Source organism: Podarcis gaigeae (genome assembly GCF_964106915.1).
Source record: "Podarcis gaigeae genome assembly, chromosome: 6".
In the NCBI taxonomy this organism is placed as follows: Eukaryota; Metazoa; Chordata; class Lepidosauria; order Squamata; family Lacertidae; genus Podarcis; species Podarcis gaigeae.
In genome coordinates, this window is record NC_139682.1 from 93,839,734 (window position 1) to 93,862,120 (window position 22,387).

The following is a 22,387-nucleotide window of genomic DNA, read 5'->3' on the forward strand; positions in this document are numbered from 1 at the left end:
TCCTTCCTCTAGTTTTCTGTCTGCAAGGAGGGTTTATTCCTTCATATAGCTGAGCATTCATTTATATGTTTCCCTTACCAGCAGACAGTCCAGGAAATGTTTTGCCACAGGTTGTCTCAAAAGTCTTCTTGCAACTTACCTTTACTGGATTTTGTCTTGGTTTCTCTTATTAATATTCATTCCTTGACCCTAAGGACTATGTCAGCTGGTAACACGTAGCTCTTTCTTGGGGAATCTGGTGCTCAACAATTGGTGGTTAAGCAACTGCAGGAACTCTTGATTTTCTGGCCCCATTTAAATCTGATTTCAAGAGCGATGTTGGTTTAGAAAATACATTGGTCACCTCAAAATATGACTTATTCTAGGGGAAGGGCAATATTGCTCATTCATGCAGTCCTTTCAGCTGCTTTTGATCACATTGGCCACAATATCCACCTGGTTTGGCTCTTAGGAGTGTGTTTGGGTGGCTCTGTTGCTACTTGGCAGGTTGATTATATCCCTGTCCAGGAATGGGTGAAGCTCATCACAGGTGTTGTTAGCCACAGAGACAACTTACGCCTTCAATGAGTGATGGAGCTATGAGTTTTCAGAGACTATGAACGTGCTTTTTCAAGTGGAGTATGACCTTCATTGAGAACAGGATTTCTACCTAACGTCCTAACTCAAGTATCTACCCACCCACAAAGACATCATCATCACCATTATAATTTATTATTTATACCCCGCCCATCTGGCTGAGTTTCCCCAGCCACTCTGGGTGGCTTCCAACAAAATATTAAAATACAATAGTCTATTAAACATTAAAAGCTTCCCTAAACAGGGCTGCCTTCAGATGTCTTCTAAAAGTCTGGTAGTTGTTTTTCTCTTTGACATCTGGTGGGAGGGCGTTCCACAGGGCGGGTGCCACTACCGAGAAGGCCCTCTGCCTGGTTCTCGCAGCGAGGGAACCGCCAGAAGGCCCTCGGAGCTGGACCTCAGTGTCTGGGCAGAATGATGGGGGTGGAAACGCTCCTTCAGGTATATTGGACCAAGGCTGAAGTCTTGTTGGGATTCAGTCTCTCAGACCTCAGCTCACTGCAGCATGCAGGCACCAGTGGAGCCTAAATGGACTCGCCTCATTCCAGTGTTAGAGACATAGAATGTGATTGATGTATTGATAGCACCCAGGTCCAAACCCCTTGATGAACATTGGTCTATCAGTGGTGGGGAACCTGTGGTCCTCCCAAGTCTCTGTCTGGCCTGCTGATCTCTCCCCAGGTGACACCTCCCCAAACCACACCATCACTGGCTCACACTTTATTTTTTGGCTAGATGCAAGGTGTCCTTGCTGAAGAGATGTGTGTGTAGAAAATTTTGACTTGTGTGTGACAGGGCTATAGAGTTGCATGTTACCCCACCCTTGGCATGTAACTCCTGGAAGGTTATCTACTAGGAAATATGGCCCTCAGGATGAAAAAAGTCCACCATCCCTAACTGGCAGCGACTCTTTGGGGTTTCAGGCCAGGATCTCCTAGCCCTATTCAGGGATGCTGGGAACTGGATCTTCTGCATGCAAATCAGATGCTCTACCACAGTGCATCTATGTGGGGTTTATTGTCTGTTTGCTTGGTTGTAAGTTGCTTTGGGGAAGATAGTGAATGACAACTCAAACTAATAAAATAGTAATACCACTGATTTAATAATAATACCACCATGGAATCATGGGTGATATGCCAATTTCACAACTTCAGAGTAGGATATAGAAGGGCTGACTGAAAGCTTAATTGATCTGGTGCTGAATAGGGTTGTGACTTGATGAGATTTTGATGGAAACAGGATATTTCAAAAATATACTGTAGAGTTACCTTGGGAATGGGTTGGGACTTGTTCAAGGCTTCAATTCAAGGCAAATGGTATCACTGTGGCCTTATGAAACTGTAGGAGGCAGAGACCTGTTAAACCAACTAAATTCCAGGTATTGAAAATAGCCATGAGTATTTGGAGAGGAAAATGCACTGCTGCATTGTGTAATAACAATACAAACCTGATCTTCTGGAAACTAGTGAAAGGCTGAGATATATTTCCAACAAATGAGAGGTGGTGGGGAAGTGCTATTAAAACAATGGCAGAAGTTTCAATAAAGCAGGGATGGAGGAAACGGAGGGAAATGACAGCTTTAAACAATGGCAGAAGTTTTAGAAAAGGACTGGTTGACGGTTCGAATCCCGACAACAGGGTGAGCTCCCATTGCTGGGTCCCTGCTCCTGCCAACCTAGCAGTTCAGAAGCACATCAAAGTGCAAGTAGATAAATAGGTACCGCTCCGGCAGGAAGGTAAACGGAGTTTCCATGCGCTGCTCTGGTTCGCCAGAAGCGGCTTAGTCCTGCTGGCCACATGACCCGGAAGCTGTACGCCGGCTCCCTCGGCCAGTAAAGCAAGATGAGCACCGCAACCCCAGAGTCGGCCACAACTGGACCTTACGGTCAGGGGTCCCTTTACAATTTATGAAATATTTGTTGGCTCCACGTCCTTTCTTTCTCACAAGGCAGCTGAGGAATGAAAGAGGGGAAAGTTGCAAAGGAAGGAAAACTGAAAAGGAAAAAGTGGTTGTTTTGAGTGGCAGAGGTCTAAATAAAGCAGGGATTTAGAGAAGAAAATGGTGTTTTCAGACGATGGCAGAGGCATGAGTGAGCAAGGGAACACAGGGAAGGGGCTGTTTAAAACAATATTTCAGGACAGTGAGAACGGCATTCAAAAAGACTTCAGTGTCAGCTTTTTGTGTTGTACTCATTCTGTTATTTCTCCTTGTTAAAACTGGGTTTTTATAATTCAAAAATACTCAGTGTCACACCATCCCTGCTCTACTTAAATCTCTGCCATTGTTGGAGCACAGCGAGAAAGGAGAGGCACTGAAAAGGGTGGGGAGGCTGTTTTTAAACTTCTCTCTCTTCCATTCCTCAGCTGCCTTATGAGAGAGATATGAAGGATGCAAAGTCTTCAAAGATTCCATAGTATCTTCCTACAATCATGTATTTAACGCCTGGTATCATGTGTTATCTTCAACATGAAGCCCCAGATTCAATGCAATAATTTAGAACAGGTATTTTATTAACAAGCAAACACCCATATATGTACAACATCCATCAACTGAATTTAATTTTCGCTAACATACTTGCTCTTCAGATTCTACCTATCTTAAAGATACGATAACATAGATCAGCTTGGAGTGTGTGTGCAAAGGGGGCTGCACAATAGGGGAGAGACTAATACATGGAAATAGGGGCAATTTGTGTGCATGGGAGAGTTGATGAAGTGTGGTGGCAGATCCGCACATGGCTATTGTGCACTTGTCAAGAGACAGTAAAACTTACAACAAATATGAGTTTTTATTTGTTAATATCGTGCACATAGTGCAGGAGGCCATCTCAGCAAAATATGGATACAAGCCCTGGAACCATACACTGGCTAAGCCATAAACTAAGCTCATAAGATTTGAAGCGTATGAAATCTCTCCAGGCAATGATGACTCTCCATATATTTTATCCTGTCAGCCCGCATAAACACAAAATTGTATTGGCAATGCAATCCCATACATGTCTACTCAAAAATAAGTCCCACTGAGTTTAACTGGACTTACTCTCAACTAAATGCATATAGGACTACAGCCTAAAGTATCCTAAAGACTCAGAAAATAAAAGCATTTAACTAACCTCAGTTAAGAAGCCAACAAGGAAGAAGTCTATACTGACAGTAAACTTTTTTTTTAAACTATCAGGTATTGGCTCTGCAGCAGAATATGGCCTATTGACAAGTCAATAATTACTTTTTGAGACAGCTTCCTATATCTACCATGTCTCCCCATTAGCAGTCATTTGATTCTACTCATTTTCAGAAAATGCAATATAAGCGCAACTCTTTCTACCCTCATCATCAACTAATGGAGAACTAGTTCAGGCCAAGGTCTACATGGGGAACGCATCACAAGGCAGACTTTTCAAGATTGCAGAATTAAATTCTGTCATTTGCATGGTCACAGGGAGTCACTGCCAAGAGATATGCCCCTTTTTCTGGTTGCCATATTTCATTTAGTTTCAAGCCAGGCCACTGTTGGACAGTTCTCCGAACATAATTCTTGAACTGATGAATCCATCCAACAGTACAAGGTAGCATGAAAGCGACTGAAGAATGAGTCCTTGTGTTACTTGATAACAATGGAACTCCATCACCAGCTCTGAGTCTCTGGAGGCGGTAGTTTAGATGGTAATTGAAGCCTAAAGCACAGGAAGCCTAAGGAATGCTCTGGCGGTACAAAGGCAGAAGTAAAAACTTCTAGTTCTTACTAGGTCTGTAGGCGCTGATGTTGCACACCGTCTTTTCTACATGGCACACTCTTAGCTCTTTAAGGTAGATCCTGACCACAGAAACTGCAGTTTCTAATTCAAGCTACAGAGCGCCTCTGCCACTCCTGGCAGAAATTGGATCAATACTAGTGTGTGAAGGAGTCACATTGCCATACCTCCTGCACCACAAAAAAGGCAACATCCGAAGGAGCACATCAAGACTGCACGCTATTCTATGTTGGCAACTCCTATCTAAAAAGAGCTAGGTAAGTTGCCATTGAAACTAGCATGGTGTGAGAAGCAAAAAACCCCAACCCAGAGTTTTATTAAAAAATTTATTCACATAATACTTATTTATGCAGTCTGAACCTGGGAAAACACATAACAGAATCAAGATTATATTGAGTTCTTTTCTTCCAATAGTTTCCATTTGCAGCCACTCCCAAAGGCAACCTTCTGGCAGGTCCAAGAGGTGTGTGCACTCTGCTCCAGCTGCTACATAAATAAGTTAACTTCTTAATAAATTAGTTTCTTTTTTTAATCTCTTAAGTGACATTTCCAATTCATCAGATTCCAAAATACAAATGTGTGGTTTCTTCTACACCACTTGCCAAATCAGGCAAAGATAGAGGACTGTAGTACTTCCTTCAGATATTGTGGTGCTTCAAAGCTAATTCTGTCTCTGTTGCTGGTTGCACAGAAATGAGTCTTCATCAGCTTGAAAAGTTGTTTAATTTCATACTGGTATGCTGCTGCTTGTGTAAAGATAAATACGGAGACACCCAAGCTGCAAGAGGATGTACTACACTAATTGTACTACTCCATTTTTTCCCCTGCACACAACATAATTGCAACAGCTGATGTTGGAAGTGTCCAGGGAATTTAACCTTAGTACCTGACCTGATCACACCTTCATGCCATGTTTCAAAAAGATTTTTGACCCTCATGGTAGAAATCGACATCACCTGTAGAAACTCAAGATGATTAGCTGAGCCAGCTTGACAGAAACTATTGTATTTGTCAATGTTTTCTTTGTTGAAGTAGATAGCTTGCAACAGATAGGGATTGCCACTGCTTTTTAGGCCAGGTTGCAGTTTAGGCAACTGCCTTCAGACAGTTACTGACGCGGACTAACAAAAGATTTAAAATACTTTAGAAGAAAAAAATGCATCCCCCTGCCATTTGTTACTCTGGAAGCAGGAAGTTTGCCCAAAAAACCCCTAAGGCTAACTGAAAAAGTCAGACCTCGCCTTTAAATTAGTTTCACATGGCTTCCAAGGCATCCAATCCAGGAACTTTAATCTGATAAAGTCTCTGATAAAGTCTGCTGAATAATGCATAAGAATGCTACATGTCAAAGCTGACACATGGGATAAACTTCTACAAATTATGGTGGATGCGTATCATTTCCAGAAAAATTGGGCTTATCATTCAAAAAGTCACCTAAAATTTCCTGAAGCACTGTACAATTCCAGGCTAATAGTCAAAAAGCCAGTAGATAGTTCAGAAGAAGCAGCTTTCTGCCACTTGGAAAAGGCCTACTGGAAATGCTTTTAAGTTCAGCCATGAAAAATGACAGGATACTGTTAGGTATACCGTCTGGCACAGAACCTGCAACCACTTACAAAAGCAGTGACACACCAGTCAGAAAATATTCCATTGCTCAGTCTCTGGTGGTATCCATCTTTTAAATTAACTGCAAACTTTAGCAACAAACCACATTGGTCTCGTCTCATGAAGGGGTGTCAATACAGAGAGAACACAATGAATCTCAATCATTCCTACTTTTTAGAATAATTATTTGGTTCAATTGTATCTGCTCCTTTAAAAAACCACAAGGCTTATTCCGTATCAGTAGAATACTGGCAAGAATCCTTGTGTGGTAACAAAACAATGGTTTGCACAATAATCTTTGATCTTCATGGCTGGTTGAGTCTTTGCAGCATCGTGCAGTCCTGAATCCTTTCAGCCTTGTGGATAGATTTAAATTAGCAATCTAAAATAGTCTCTCTTCTTAGCATTTTGGAATTAAAGGATTTTGCTTAATGCTGCTAACAATAACACAATCCTTCCTGGAGCTCTTGAGAAAATTCCAGCCAAAAATGCATGAGATGCATGAGGCCTCAGGAGAAGCAATAAGGGATCCCTTCAACAACTGATCCTGTCTTCATCTCTCTTTTTAGTTAGCCAGCAAGGAAGCACAGGCAACCCATTCTTTACAACTATGAATTGGGCTATAATCTTGAAACCATATTTGGTTTAGATGAGGGGACTGTGGCTCTTCTCTGGAATCAGTCTGTCTTAATGCCTACTTCCAATTTCTTATTTAAGAAATCTAGGAGTGCTCTCAGTGTAACATCCACTGCCAGCAATGGACATCCAAAACATGATGTGGGGCTACCTGAAGGCAAGTTCCTTGTCTTCAGCAAAACCATCATGCCGCTGCTTTCTCCTTCAATTCAGGAAGTCTGGGATTTCAGTTCCAGCCCATCCCTGCCCACAGCCATGCAAAACCAATTGTGCTGTTTTCGTATTGTTTTCTTAAAAATAGAGAGAGAGAATCTGCTCCAACACCTGTTGAAGCTACAAATGGGAAAGTGTCATCCTATCTTCTACCAGTACAATGTCTGGTCCAAACTGGTCTGTACATTGCTTTACTGTAGCCAAGATATTCAGGAGTCGCTGGTCCAGGGCATCCATATGAGGGGAAGACAGAACTGGTGAGATAGGATCATGAGACATGGCAGTTTTTAAGGCAGACTTCAGCACCCCATTCTTCAGGTAGTTCAGTCTGTTCCATGTGGAGACTCGAATACTGCAAAAGAAATGAGAGAATGTATGGCAAACCTAAGTTTTGATTGCAGACTTCAGGAAGAGGGACACAGTCTACTTGGGCCTGTCTACACGCGTATAACACAAGATGATAACACAGAACTATAAGCATAGTTCATATTTTGCACAAAGCACTCCGAACAAAGTAGTGTGTAGTGGGAGGGCGGGGGCGGTAGGAATGGGAAAATTTGGGTTCAGCCATGAAGCTTACAGGGCCAGTCACTATTTTTCCGCCTAACCTCACAGGAACAAGATGATAAAATCCTCCTTGGAGAAAAGGCAAAATACCAATGCAATACAGTGGTGCCCCGCAAGACGAACGCCTCGCAAGACGGAAAACCCGCTAGACGAAAGGGTTTTCCGTTTTGGAGGCGCTTCGTAAAACGAATTTCCCTATGGGGTTGCTTCGCAAGACGAAAAAAATCTTGCATCCCCCCGCGGCTTTTTTCGCCCTTTTCTTAAGCCGCTAAGCCGCTTATCAGCTGTTCCGCTGATAAGCCGCTTAACAGCTGATCCCTGGAAGCCGCTTGACAGCTGTAGCGCTAATCCGCTAAGCTGTCAATGGGCTTGCTTCGCAAGACGAAAAAACCGCTAGACGAAGAGAATCGCGGAACGAATTCTTTTCGTCTAGCGAGGCACCACTGTAAATACAGAAGACCTACTCAGAAAATGAGTTGTGCAAATAATCTACATAAATATTTATTTTATATAAAGTTGTTCAATTTGAAAGCTTTATTCTGAATTTCATAATTGCATAATGTGGACATTTAGTAAGGAGTGGTGTAGGGCATGAAGGAGGTGGTAAGTTAAAACTGTACTGCAAGCCTCTCCTGCTGCGGCTCAGACTGGAGGCTATGTAAAAAATAAAATAAAAATAAAAATAAAAGCAAGCTAGGACGCATGTGTGCACTCTTGGGTTAAGGTATTGTTTAGAGGGCTTTGTTGCTACAGTGGTGCCTCGCAAGACGAAATTAATCCGTTCCGCGAGTCTCTTCGTCTTGCAGTTTTTTCGTCTTGCGAAGCACGGCTATTAGCGGCTTAGCGGATATTAGCAGCTTTTAATGGCTTAGCGGCTATTAACGGCTTAGCGGCTTTAAGAAAAAGGAAACAAACTTGCAAGACATTTTGTCTTGCGAAGCAAGCCCATAGGGAAATTCGTCTTGTTGAACGACTCAAAAAACGGAAAACTCTTTCGTCTTGTGCGTTTTTCGTCTTGCAAGGTACCACTGTATTGTGAATACAATTTTTCTGTATCTTTCTTTTTACACCTTAATATTTATGTGAAAATTGTTCAACTTGGTTGTGTACTTTTTGGGCGCATTTTATTTATTGCTTATTACTACTACTTTGGCTTCTAATTATGTAAATCTTTTTATGTTGTGAGCAGTCTATAGTTTTAACTCTGGAAAGGCAGAATACAAATAAAATAATGATAATGATACTGCATACTAAAGCACTTCTCAGAAATTGATTTCCCCCACGGCCAAAAAACCTCAGACACGCCTGTTTAAAGTTCCTAAGCTTTGAGTTCACTCAGTCTACTAATTACTGCACTTCTTGCCTCTCTTTCCTCCCTGCAGTTACTTCTTCACTTCTCTCATCAAAAGCTTAAGTTACGTGTAATGTGGATGGCTCAGATGGAATCACAGAGCTTGACAACATGTGACTCTTGTCACATGAAAAACAGCTACATGTAAGCCAGGCTCTGACTGCAAACAATTCTGAAGACTCCCTCAGTGACAGGAAGAAAAAGCTGGAGGGAGATCATAGAGCTGCTCCATCCTGTCTTATCTCTCCGTTAGCAGCTCGTTGATCCTAGGGGTTCAGAGGAATAGCTTCTTTTGATGTGACAAGTTTAATGTGCAGCCAGCATCTCAGTCTCAAACAAAAGTTGCAGATCATCAAGACACTGTAGTAAGAGTCTGCAAAGCATGTGCATTTTTATTCATTATCCTAACCATTCTCTTAATGCACTGAAGCAGCACTGGATTGCCAGACTTGCACACTCCCAGGATGTTTGGGGCGGGGATTTCAAGGTGCATACAGTATAAAAGATCAATAACCTATTTGTCCTTTACTTACATGCAGCATTGATAAAGAGGTGCTAAAATGCTTCTCTCATCCAAGGCAGGGTTCCCAAAGCTGAAAAACAAATGGATACAAATTCAGTGAAGTTGCTGGAAAATTCTACCCTACTCTACACCACAGAGTTAAGGACTTCAGCAGTCCCTAACATTTCAATTAACCCACAAACTTAAAGGGAATCAGATGCATTAGCAATAGCAGGCTTACAAAATTTCACTTTTGGTTCCCTACCTTAAAAGCATGAGGGTAGCTGTAATGGTTATAGGGGTTGCTCGTGCGTAAGTTGCCGCCACTCCTGGCTAGGTTGCCTGGTTAAACCTTTTCTGTCTGGACAGCCCTTCACTTTGTGGCTGTTTCAGTCGCTGGCAGAATCCGTCAGTGGGCGTTTCTTGAACCTCTTCCAGCAAAGAAGTTCTTTGACGCCAAGTCTCCGCCTACTCTCCCTGCGCGGAGGTCTTCTGCGCAGGGTGGGTGTGGGCAGCGGAGGACCCATGCTCTCCCCGCTGGTCTCCGGCGAGGAGTCCTGGAGCCCCTTTGCCGATTCCCCCATCTGCCCCCCTTTATCCCTGGTGTTACGCTGATTTCCTTCCCCAGCCGATGAGCTGCCTCTCTCCCTGCTGGGCCCTTCTCCAGCATCGCTTGGGAGCCTTGCCTCCGCCTCTGGCTCTGATGGCAGTTCCCTGACAGTAGCCTTGCCCAACCTGTTGCCCTCCATACATTTTGGACTCCCAACAGCCTCAGCCAGCATAGCTAATGGTCAGGGAAAGTGAGAGATGTGGCCCCAAACCTCTGGAGGGAACTAGGCTGGACAAAGCTGCATTAGGGAGAGCCCACAGTACAATGGTAATTTATGCAAATCTTTCCTAACCTCAGGGCTGTCATTTAGCTTGGAGAAATTTCACAGATGTTGACACATTTCCCACCTTTTGGCATTGTCAAGTAGAATTAGCATACTGGCCCCTTCGTCATCCTGAAAGCTTTCATAATGGTGTCGATCAGCATTCCCAATCAAATAATCAAAGATGGCTGTATCTATGATATCGAGGAGCCGCGGGCCTGAGTCGTAGGGTGAGGTCTTCTTTACAGCATCACAGTAGCTCTCATCATATTCCCACCTGCAATCAGACATGGAGAAAGCTTTATGATTCATTTAAAATATAACCATGCATTGTCAGAGGCATTAAAGAGAAACTTCCATAATCTGAAAAATAGGGTCCAGACTGATATAACTGCCAAGCTAGTCAAACTGGCTCAGTGCCTACCTGGTGAATGTCCAGTTAGCTTTCAAGCCAATATTCTCCCACTATGGCGTGTGAGAAAATTGCCTTTAATTACCAGCTTGCCTTTTCCTCACAGGTTCTTACTATATCTCCTCTTTTAACCTAGGCTCTTAATTCCATCCACCTTCCTCTCTGACAATTCTGTTCTCATTTAATAATTCAAGGCAAATTCACAAAAAGAGGACAAATTGCCTTATTTTGCCCAAGGCTTAGTGCATACCAATATTTGGTTGTTTCTGCAAGGTGCAGTAATATTTGAGGAAAAACAGTAAGGAAAGTGAGAGAACATTACATTACAGAGATAACATTAAAGTGAGAGAACATCACAAAGGGGAACTTGAAATCTGTAACGTTACAGTGAACAGCAGATGCTGTTGATATGGTTTTCAGCCATAATTCAAGCACGAGGGGCAGGTATAAGTGGATTTATTTATTTTTAATGGAAACAAGAGTATCAGGAATCCAAATTAAAGTACTGATGTAATCACTAAAGATGAACAAAACCAATCATAGTCAAAAGAGAAGTCTGAGAAAGGGATGTGGAATAGGGATGCTTGACAAATTCAAGCTTTGCAAATTCTGATGCACACTAACCTGATTTACATATTTCAGGCTAAAGTGGAAGTTGGATAACCACCATCTTTCACACTTCCTGAATTTCTCAACATATTTAAACTGTATTTTGGTAAAAATAGGTTTAGAAATGCAATATTTTGAGAGAAAATACATTAAGAAACACATATTCAAATGCAAATTAAGAATTACCACAGATTAATGCTGAAATGGGATGGAACAGAATTATATATGAAAATGTACAAACGTGGCAAGGCTGATTTGTCTTTGCCTAGTAGGGAACAACAAAATGTGCTCTTGTAAACACAGTTCACTTCACATGCAGAAATGAGCCTAACTGTTGCAAACGAAACAGGTCTCAAAATATTAGATTGTACACTATGCACATACAGTGGTGCCTCGCAAGATGAAATTAATCCATTTCGCGAGTCTCTTCGTCTTGCGGTTTTTTCGTCTTGTGAAGCACGGCTGTTAGCGGCTTTAAGAAAAAGGAAACAAACTCGCAAGAACTCGCAAGATGTTTCGTCTTGCGAAGCAAGCCCATAGGGAAATTCGTCTTGCGGAACGACTCAAAAACCGGAAAACTCTTTCGTCTTGCGCGTTTTTCGTCTTGCGAGGCATTCGTCTTGCGAGGTACCACTGTATACACAGACAATAATAATAATAATAATAATAATTTATTATTTGTACCCCGCCCATCTGGCTGGGTTTCCCCAGCCACTCTGGGCGGCTTCCAACAGAGATGAAAAATACACTAAAAGACAACTGCTACCCACTTAATTTAAGTTATAAGAACTTAAACTCTACTTATTCTTTGGGAAGGAAAACAAAGAGAACAAAATGGATTGTTTCTTCCCATCATCTCTTAAAATCCTTCACACCTGTACTTCCAGCACCCTTCGTCCATTGCACAACACTCTCAGAATCCTTTCTCCACCAGGTAACTTTAGGGGCTATAACAATATAATCCATATACAAAATATACCATTCTTGAGAGCCTCAGCTGCAACAGTTTTTCAGGAAAACTGGCCAATACCCTCGTTTCCATCTACAAATATTGCCCATTCCCTGGAGTGACCAAGAGACATGGCAAAGAAAAAAACAGTGTTTTGCTCTATACCTGGCCAGCTTGCCTTCCCTGTACGTTCTGCCCCATGGGTGTCGATGCTTCTGAAGTGGCCAAACGTCTGGCAGCCAGAGCGTGACCGACCCCTCCATGGTGTCCCCTTCAGCACAGGCTGGCTCTGTTTCCCGGCAATAGTAGCACTTTCCATAGAAGCAAGTATTATTTCCTTAGAAGAAAGCAGAAGCAAAAACCCATCTCTTGTCAAGTTGATATAATAATATTAAAATGTTTATAGATGTTTCAGAAGCTTTCTAGGAAATACCTAAATCTCTTAAGTTTTAAAATTAACCCATTTCATTTGCTCAAGAGAAAACTCTTGCTTCTCTCTCCTCCCTCACCCCAATGTGCTGAAAAAAGTATTCAGGCAAACAGCAAGCCATCTTTCCACTCATGATTAACTAAAGGCCCAGCTGAATGAAAAAGCAGGTACTTTCTTTGTAGTATGTAAATTAATGTTATTTTTCTGACATATTTCCATAAACAAAGCCAGGGACCTCAAATTGTGCGACGCCCCTCCTGATACTTGTTATAGCAGTTTCATTGCTTTTAAAATGAGGGGTTTTTTAAAGAATGAATTGCTGCTTCTAAATTATCTGTTGACATTACCATTGAACACTACTAACCCAATTAACAGAGAAAGAAGTGCAATGGCAAAGACTGCTCCTCAACAGAATATTCTCTCAGATAAGAATCCTTCACACTGAACCATCTGTGACTTAAGTCCAGAAAAAGCTGTTTCCAATCCCCTGTGGTTAGGACACCAGGAGTTCTCTTTTTAGCACCAAGTATTAGATTCTACCCATGTTCATAGTAATCATAGTGTTGGTGTAAAACCAGAATTTACAACCAGAGGTAACTTTAATACATTATCATAGTATTAATATCAATGCAAACTGGAAGGGGAAGAATTTGTATATATGAGGGGAAGGAAACCCACTACACACTCACAATCTCCTAAGCACAAGAAATCAGGAATACTGTATCTGACTGAGCCTAAGGAGCTTGCAGAACATTAGGCCTGCTTTCGCAACAGCAATTAAATTCCACAAGCCCCTTGCTGGGGGTTTTTTTCAATTTTATTTTAAAGGTCTTAACGAAATATACTTTGTCACCTACCTAATGTCAAGAATGTACTTAGCAGTTGTTCTGTGGCAACAGGTTTGATCTCTGTGCGGAGATTCACAAACCTACCAACCACTAGAGGGGCTCGTCGGAAACCTAAGATTCTGTTTGGAGAAGAAAAGTAAAAATTAAGTGAGACAATATGGAACAATCCAGTCGCCTCTCAAATATCTAAGGAAGAAAATTCCACAAATTAAAAAACTTTATGAAAGAGGCTGGCAATTTCAAGATAATGTCTCAGCTGCATTGAAACTTCCAAAATTGCACACGCAGGGTCACCATCCACACTTCACAGGCGGGTGGTGCTCAGTACGAAAAGCAGGGTTAGAGCAGAACAATAGTGGATTTGCTCTTAGGCTGTAAAAATGGTTTGAGCTTCAAAACAAATTGTTTAGCTGTTGGGACCAGGCCTGAAGCGGCTGTACACAGTGTTCTGCCCCCAAATACTGCTTTAAATAAAGTCCTCAAGTAAATAATGCTTGGATTCATTTGACATTTGTGAGAAGGACTGGGGGGGGGGAGGGATCTTTCTTTAGAAAAAAATACTTTTCCTCCACAAAGGTTTGTTTAGTACATTTGTATCCCATCCTTCATCCATAACGGAAGTCAAGCTGGCATATTTAAGGTTCCCAAGTGGTATTCCATTCAGGCACTGATCAATAAGTGAGTGTGCTTCACTTCAGAGAAATGGCTGCATCCAGTGGCGTAGCGTGGGTTGTCAGCACCCGGGGCAAGGCAAGTATTTTGCGCCCCCTAACCCATGGATTTGCGCCCCCTAACCCTAACCCCCAGATATTGCGCCCGGTGCGGCCGGTCCCCCCTGCATCCCCCACGCTACGCCACTGGCTGCATCATGTGCCCTCAGAACATGCTCTGCAATTTTACTGCTTCAGTGCAGCTTTACAAGCAAGTCTACAAACGTTACCAGTCTACTTTAAAGGAACACACACACAAAAACCACCTGCTTGCTTGAATATACCTACACCAGTCATCTCAACCTTCAGTTTCCATGCCTGAGTCACCTGGAAGCAATGTTTACTTTTCACAGGCATGTCCCATTTGCAGCAATTTGGCCCTACTCAGAGAAACAGCTTGAACCTCACATTAGAAATGTAATTACATAAGAAAACCATGACGGCCTGTTGCACTCATATGACAATATAACTAAACTAGGTACAGAACAGGAAACCATTATTTCCTCACAATTTTTCAATTAAAAACAAAATTTCTGTTCAGAGCTTAAAGAAGGTGTTTATAAGTTTATTATCCATTTCCAAGAAGAGTGAATTCTAATTCAACATTTATATACCTGTCCAGGTGAAAGGCTGCCACCTCTGCGTTGTGTCTGTCATACCCAGCATACGGCTCTCCTTCTACCACATAGTCTCTGGCATATCTAAAAATTGCAAGCAGACAATTTGGGTCATAATGCTAGATTTTCCCTTTAAGCTACTGAAGCAAAATCCAAGCAGATTGAGTTTCTGAATCAAGATGGCACATTACTTGAGACATGTTCCCTTGCAGCTGATCACATGGCCACACATGCAAGGAAGCTTTTAACTAGAGCTGTTACTGATTGACAGTGGACTTGCTGTATGGTCCACATTCCAGGCCAGGAAGATAAGAGCCGATTCTCACAGGCAATAGGATAGGCACTTCCTTGCAGCTTCTTCTTACTTAGCTCTGTAACACTGGAACAATATTGGGCATAGCCAATCAGAGGCTGGAAAAGGAAAGGTGACACTAGCATGGTCACCTCAAATCCCACTTTTCCCATACATGTGCTATGTGGTGAAAAGTTTGATAAGCTCCAGCACCGAGGGCCTTCTGGCGGTTCCCTCACTGCGAGAAGCCAAGTTACAGGGAACCAGGCAGAGGGCCTTCTCGGTAGTGGCGCCCTCCCTGTGGAATGCCCTCCCACCAGATGTCAAAGAGAACAACAACTACCAGACTTTTAGAAGACATCTGAAGGCAGCCCTGTTTAGTGAAGCTTTTAATGTTTGATGTATTACAGTATTTTAATATATTTTTTGGAAGCCGCCCAGAGTGGCTGGGGAAGCCCAGCCAGATGGGCGGGGTATAACTAAATAATAATAATAATAATAATAATAATAATAATAATAATAATAGTCATCTATCCCTGATCTGTCTTTACCCATCCATTGGAGAATGATAACCAGTACTCCCAATTTAGGAAACTCCAAAGCAAGTCATGGAGTTGGGGCAAGGGGAACACTCAATATATTTCATCCAGTCACTGTATGACCTTTTTACCTCTTGGGTTTGAAGACCACTTTCTGCCCCCCTTCCAGTATGAGCAACGCCTTCAGCTGGGTTCCCTTATAGCCTACGTCTGCTTTGATGATCTTTTTTGTAGCCATAGCATGCATCACTGCCCCCAGTTCTGGCGTCTCCTCTGGGTACACTTCCCGCGGCACCACCCACTGGGCTGCAATCTCCCAGGGAGACTGCAGAGTGTGGTCAAGTCGTGGGTCCAGCTCCACCCGCAGGCTCGCCATCATGCGGTGAAAGGCGCGCTGGTCCTCACGGTTAGCTGCTGAAGTGTCCAGGTTGTCTATGAGGAAAACCTTGGCAAAAATAAAGATGACAAGGAGGATTGCCAGAAGCACCACCCGTTGTTTCAACTTCATGATGATATGCAGTCCCCTCCTGATGTGTTCTTCCAAAGGCTACAGGAAGTCTCTCACAAAGCAAGTCGAGAGGCAGTGCACAAGTACCATCTTTGCTTCAGTTGACCAAATGTTGCCATTGCAGCTTCTGGTACACCTGTGAGTTATTAAAGAAAGTTGAATTTCACATCCTTAGGCATGATCTCCTATACCTGCAGAACATATGCTGCTGATTTCTAGTACTTTTCACTGTGTACATCAGCAGAAACAGCCAGTTTTTAAATCCAGCATCTACTAAAAGGTTGGTTTCTTCAGATTTTCAGGTAACAACTTGTCAGAACACTACTTGCTATGCAACATGGAGAACTGAATGACACATGAATTCTTCTGTTGGTTTTTAGAATTCAGAAACTACTAACAGTGACGTGAAAGTGTGAGGATAATTAATCTCCCCATCATTTTGGGATGGAGCAAATAGAAAAGAATGTAGCATTCTAAATGAGGGAAAACAAGATATCCAATTTACTTAGGGAAGACTGGTGAAAGATTACTATTTTACTTGGTTGAACAATCCAAGCTATGATCTTATCTGCCTAGATTCCCAGGACATTCTGCCCAACTAAGAAGGTGTGGGATGTTTCTGAACTATGGAAATACTACCCTGCCCACTGTCAAAGATCCCTAGGACATTAAGGCTTTCCCAAACAACACAAGGGAATGTCTTTTAGCCACTAAAGCAAAAGGGAAAGACTTGAGGACGCAAGAGAGATTATTTGGCTCCAAAGGCTCCTCCTCTGGGAGGAGAGCTGTAGAGAAAGAACTTTTAAACTACTGATCAAGCATTTTACTTTTGCGGTACTAAAACACTCCCACCATCAACCCACAAAGTTGTTCATAGTTTAATGGAGCTCTTCCACACAATAAGCAAGACAACTTAATCTCGACTAGAGAACAGTAGAATTGTTTTCCCCCTAAATTTTCAGATTGAAATTTGAATGTTAGGCAGGATATGTTTTGCTCAACATTGGAGCAAATCGTGTGAATATCAGGACTGTCTCTATTTTTCAACCAAGTTCTGGACACAAAGCACTGTTCACAGGAAGCTGGAGAGAAAGCTCTGAAGGGCTGCTGCATTGAAATAAGAATAAAGATCTAGGCAGCTGTGCTGTCCCAGAGCTCACCCATAAGCTTGAACAAAGCTGAACAGATATTTTCAGCTGAATGTTATTACTAAGCAAAGATACACTTCCACTTGTCATTATACAGACTGAAGGGTACTCCTACTTCTTATTAACACTTAATTTGAAAACTAAGCCAGTCAGATGAAAAAAATGTTTGTGCATCTATGAGCAAACACAGCAGTTTCAGGAATTATATGCAACGTGTCCAAAGACCAAGGGAGGTGGTGACATTAGTCATTCCAAAATGAACCTTGAGAAGAAACATTGCACAGTTTGTCGATCTAAGAACAGGCTACACGGCTTTCCTACAAAACATCTTTGTAGACATTGCAGACAAGGGCTGGCAGTCAACTGCTGTGCAGAAATATGATTGTGCCATCTTTTGCCAGCCTAATTCACCCAATTAGTAGAGTTTTCTATTTCAAAGTCTTCAACCTCTACTGACTCATAGTAAACTAAACTACATACATTTGTACTCACCGTTCCCTCAGAGTCTCTTCCCTCCCCACCGCAACTAATGGCAAAATTCAGATTGTAAACTCCTTGCTTATTTCTTACACTTCAGACCACAGGCAACTGATAAGGTTAGGTAATTACATTTAAACTACCAATGTCTGAGGGCAAAATAAGATGCAATGGACAACTAAGAGGTACAGGAATGGGAAACAAGGATCTCTTGTTTGAAACAGGAAAAGGAAAATTGCTAGACCTTTTCAAGTTGAATACCACTGTACAAGCATCACATTTTTTTTGTAGGGTTCCCAAGGACATTTTATAATGAATTGGTTCTGTGGCATCTTTCAACTAAAATCCCCCCTCTTTTAAATCAAACCATATTCAGTTTTGGGCAGGTTCTTCTCAGTTAAACTCATACACATTAAAGAGATTCAAACTGTGCAGACTTTTACCACTCACCAGGATGATAATACAAAATATGCCATCTTCCCATACAGGTGAAATGGCTGCAACAGCATAGGCCAGTCTCCTAAGTTTAGGAAGAGATAAAATTCTCTCTCCCATGGTTCAGCAACCATGAACAAAAGTAACTCTTCCAAAAGAATGAATGAGTACAATACAAAAAGGGGGCATGGGGATGCTACCTAGCACTGCTCTCTTATTTCTAAACCTATCTAATTTCCAGATAAGTTACTGAAGGATCTAATATTAATAACTGCTAAAAAGAACAAGGCTTGTATAGATTTAGAGAGGAGGGGAAATCCACATTGATTTCAAACAATCTGCACTAAACTTTCAGTACAAAAAGGCTGCTTTTAAAATTACAGCAAAACTGTATGCTCTCATAATCATTTGGGGGGTGGCACACTGGAAATGCTGCCATTAAAGCCAGGGGAAAAGGAAGAATGCTGGATCTGATGAGACTGAAATCCAAGAGGGAAGAATAAAAATTGAATAAAAACAGATGTCGCTGTGTGGAAATGGATAGGCTTTTCAGTCAGTCTTCAGTGCTTCTGTACACCTGAACTCTACGTGACATGTACTTCTTGATAACCCTGTATAAAACAGCGACTGAAGGAGGCCAGATGTGTGACTGGAACTGCAATTAGGAGAATATGTAGACAGAAATGTTTCTATTGGAAAATATAATGTGGGCACAAAATTAGTCGTTCCTGTTTCAATGGTGCAAAGATTTCTAAAATTTCTCTGTACCATTCTCACAGCTTTACAGCAGTTCATGCCAAAATATTTAATCTTGCTCCCTAGCACATATACGCCATCCCTTCTAGACCGGCAGGAACTCTGTGGGATTAGAAAAGGGAATTAACAATAGGCTGCTTCCGGTAATGTACAGACATCACACCTCATTACACTTGACCCAGAAATATCGGTGCCAAAAAGCTTCTGCCAATTAGAACAGCGTTTTCAAAACTGGTTTTTGAGCATTCAAAAATGTCCCACATCTATGTCTTATGCCCATGTATTTAAAATTTGCTTCAGCAGGTGCAGGTGGGCAGCAACCAGAGGACCTTCTCAGCTGAGAAGCTTAAGTGACATTTATGTTATTATCCCTTAAGTTGTTGTTGTTATTATTATTATTATTATTATTATTATTATTATTATTATTTCTGTGAGCAGGTGGACGCTTTAATTTCTGTTTCCAGTTTATTAAGTTTTCACCGTTTTAACATTTTATCGAGAGATACTCAATTTTAACTTTTCTGTTGTTTAGTTTTACAACTACAAATCTTCCTCTCTGGCGCGCAAGCGTATTTTAAGTCCTCTCTGCTCAGTTTCTGAATAGAAATTACGTGATTTCCAGCTGTAATGGATAAGTAAAAAGAAAAGAAAGGCCAAAAATTAAAGGAAAATTAAGGGAAAGAATTTGCTGAGGTAATAAATTAGAAATTGGAATACAGAGAGGGGAGGTATGAGGAAGTCGGGGAAGTAAGTTATAAGAAAAAAAGGGATTGAAATTATACTTTTTTTGTCTGTTTGTATTATTGTTTTGTTTTTATATAATTTTTGAAACTTTAATAAAAATCTTTTTTTAAAAAAAAGAGAAGGAAAAAAAAAAACCGGCTCCCACAGGCCAATTATTTCTAAAAGCAAACGCTTTCCAGTTGACACACTTTAAAACCATATACTCTCTCTCACCCCCCCCCCCGCCCCACAAGCGTTGCTGCGCGCGCTCTGAGGAGACATGCGCTCGGCACATGCTCAGGGGGCATGTTTCCCCCCTCCTTTTTTCGTTCCACACCCTGCGGGGAGAAGCGGAGCCAGCCAGTGCGGAGCCCCCGACGCTCCCCCCAAAGGTTCCCCCCCAAAAAAAATTATGGCAGCGGGGGCGAGCTGAGCCCCTCTACCTACGAGGCGCTTGAGACCTTCCAGCCCTTTCCGCCGCCCCCCCCCCCATTCCTGCCACATGGATGGGTCCCTCTATGGGTCCCTCTAGGGAAGGAGGGCGCGAAGGGAGCTGAGGGGAAGGAAGGAGGGGGGGAGGGCGCCGGGCCCGGCTCCTCTCCGCTGCGCGCGCCCTTCCCGCCGCCCGCTCTCCTACTCACCCGCCCACGGGCGCCCGCGCGCCATTCCCGCTCACTGGGCCGGCCGGCGCTGCTGCTGCCGGCGCCGCCAACGACCCTTTTTCGGAGGCGCCCCCCCCCGTACGCACGCACAACATGGTCTCGCCCAGCTCGCCCTCCCTCCACCCCGCCCCCGCGCGCAGGGGGCGGCCAATGGAAGCGTCCGGGAGAGACCACGCCCCTTCCCGGACCAAGACCAATCGCGCGCTCGTAAGGTCTCTTAAAGAAGCCGCGGCGTCGCCTGTTTAACGCGGACGAGTCAGCGTACGAGTCGCTTCCGTTCAACCAATAGAAAGCTGCGCTATGTGACGTTCCTTTTTTTTGCCCCCGCCCCTCCCGTCTGCACGTACTTGTGCGTTGGCAAGGGGGCGGGGATGTCGCCGACTTGCTCTTTAACTCTCTCCTGCCCGGATAAGAACAAGGCTCCCTGAGGTTAGGAGTCATGCAATAATACCAACGGAGTTATCCCAAGCTCATCTTCTGGCAGTGCCTGTATTCATAAGTAATACCGCTGCCAGACTATTTTGCGCCCTAATCAAGGCTACCTACGTCCCTCATTACCATTCCCCCCAAAATTGCCAACTTCAATTTTCAAAAACAGGTGTCTTGTAGAAAAAAAATGAAAAGCACCAAACTTGAAACTGCTGGATTTATTTTAGATTGCAAAAGTAACGCAACAAACATCTATTTTAGATTGCAAGAGTAAGTAACGCAACAAACTTTTGATTATCTTTCACAAACACAAAAGAGGAGCGTTTCAGCACACAGATCTTTTGGAACAACCTTGTGAATTGTGATTCACAATTCACATATACATTTTAAAATAGTTCTATGCCAACCTAGCAGTTCGAAAGCACGTCATGTGCAAGTAGATAAATAGGGACCGCTCTGGCAGGAAGGTAAACAGTGTTTCTGTGCGCTGCTCTGGTTCGCCAGAAGCGGCTTAGTCATGCTGGCCACATGACCCGGAAGCTGTCTGCGGACAAACGCCGGCTCCCTCGGCCACTAAAGCAAGATGAACGCCGCAACCCTAGAGTCGGTCATGACTGGACCTAATGGTTAGGGTTCCCTTTACCTTTTTTAATGCATTAATTACTTCAAAAAAAGTTCTAATAGTTCTAATGCATTAATTACTTCAAAAAAGATAAAATTATTCAAAATATAAATGTTATATCTTATCAAACAACAAAACGAATCTGTATAAACTGTGTCGCTCAAAAGTCAGTACTGTGCCCCTCAGGTCTGCGCCCTGGGCAGCTGCATAGTTGGCCTATGAAAACTGCAAGTTCCCGGGAAATATGCCCCATTGAAAACAGCCGCATTTAGTTCTCACTAAACCCATACGTAGCTCAGGATTCAAGTTGGGTGCCTCCTGTTGTCGCATGGAGCGCTTACCTTTTATCTGCCCTGTCCGCCCATTCAGTGAGGTTAAAAGAGCAGTGAAAGGGTGGATCTGAATGACTCCAACCAGAGGCAACTGCAGTTCTAATCAACTTCAGGAAATGCTATAATGCAAGAATACAACACACCTACTTAAACAAATAGTGAGTAATGTGAACTGGGGCTGAACAAGTGTCTCTACAAAGTACACACTAGGAAGAGAAAGGGCTAAAAGTTAACATTCCATATGCAAACAGGTTTAACTGCACAATGGGAGACAGAGGGGGCGGGGAGGATGCTGTTAAAATCAAAGCCATAAATCTAGGGATCATAAACAGACTGTTGTAAAGAACTGTCATTTACTTGCCTTAATTGTCTTAATTTAGTTAAGCCAAGTTTATTTTCAGCATACACTGCACTCATAAATTTGCAGTTGATATTATCCTCTATACACACCTACCTGAGGGTGAATATCATTGAACTCAACGAGGCTTACTTCTGAGTAGACATGTACATGCTTGCACTGCTGTCTCTGTTATTTTCATCCCATTTTTATATGAGGAAATAATAAAAAGAATTACAAGTGTGAGTAAAAGTTAATACAGTACTTAAAATTCCGGATTGCTTAAAACTTAACTGGGAACCAGGTACAGAAACAGACTAGACTAGAATCCCACAACTATCTGTTTACAGGACAGTATAGCACAGTGGTTTTCCAATTTTCTATTTTTAGATGTTTTCCAACTTTTAATATAATTTTTGGTAAAAAACAACCACCTTTCTACATCAACATTCCTGCTGCAGAATTGCTGTGTGTTGGC

The 22,387-nt window shown here is 42.5% G+C and overlaps 1 protein-coding gene across 4 annotated transcripts; it reads right to left on the reverse strand.

The window, feature by feature from the left end:
- Positions 1-4,640: 4,640 nt before the first annotated feature.
- On the reverse strand, positions 4,641-22,314 carry FAM20B (FAM20B glycosaminoglycan xylosylkinase). Of its 4 annotated transcripts, XM_083743939.1 has the most exons (9): positions 22,027-22,314; positions 21,582-21,691; positions 15,612-16,124; positions 14,647-14,733; positions 13,332-13,441; positions 12,210-12,381; positions 10,160-10,351; positions 9,234-9,293; positions 4,641-7,134 (listed from the first exon to the last, which is right to left on the reverse strand). In XM_083743939.1, the coding sequence occupies exons 3-9, from the start codon at positions 15,986-15,988 to the stop codon at positions 6,903-6,905; spliced, it is 1,230 nt and encodes a 409-aa protein (XP_083600065.1). In that variant the 5' UTR covers positions 15,989-16,124; positions 21,582-21,691; positions 22,027-22,314; the 3' UTR covers positions 4,641-6,902. The 4 variants fall into 4 exon arrangements, with proteins under 4 accessions (XP_083600065.1, XP_083600064.1, XP_083600066.1 ...); XM_083743938.1 differs by lacking the exons at positions 21,582-21,691; positions 22,027-22,314 and adding an exon at positions 20,169-20,328; XM_083743940.1 differs by lacking the exons at positions 21,582-21,691; positions 22,027-22,314 and adding an exon at positions 19,975-20,052.
- Between the last annotated feature and the right edge of the window lie 73 nt (positions 22,315-22,387).

Excerpts from the sequence above, each read along its gene's own strand:
- FAM20B (XM_083743939.1), bottom strand. The coding sequence starts at position 15,988 with ATGAAGTTGAAACAACGGGTGGTGCTTCTGGCAATCCTCCTTGTCATC. Across the intron at positions 14,734-15,611 it reads GTGGTCTTCAAACCCAAGAG|ATATGCCAGAGACTATGTGG; the intron begins GTAAAAAGGTCA and ends TGCAATTTTTAG. Across the intron at positions 7,135-9,233 it reads CCTCTTTATCAATGCTGCAT|TATTCGAGTCTCCACATGGA; the intron begins GTAAGTAAAGGA and ends TTTCTTTTGCAG.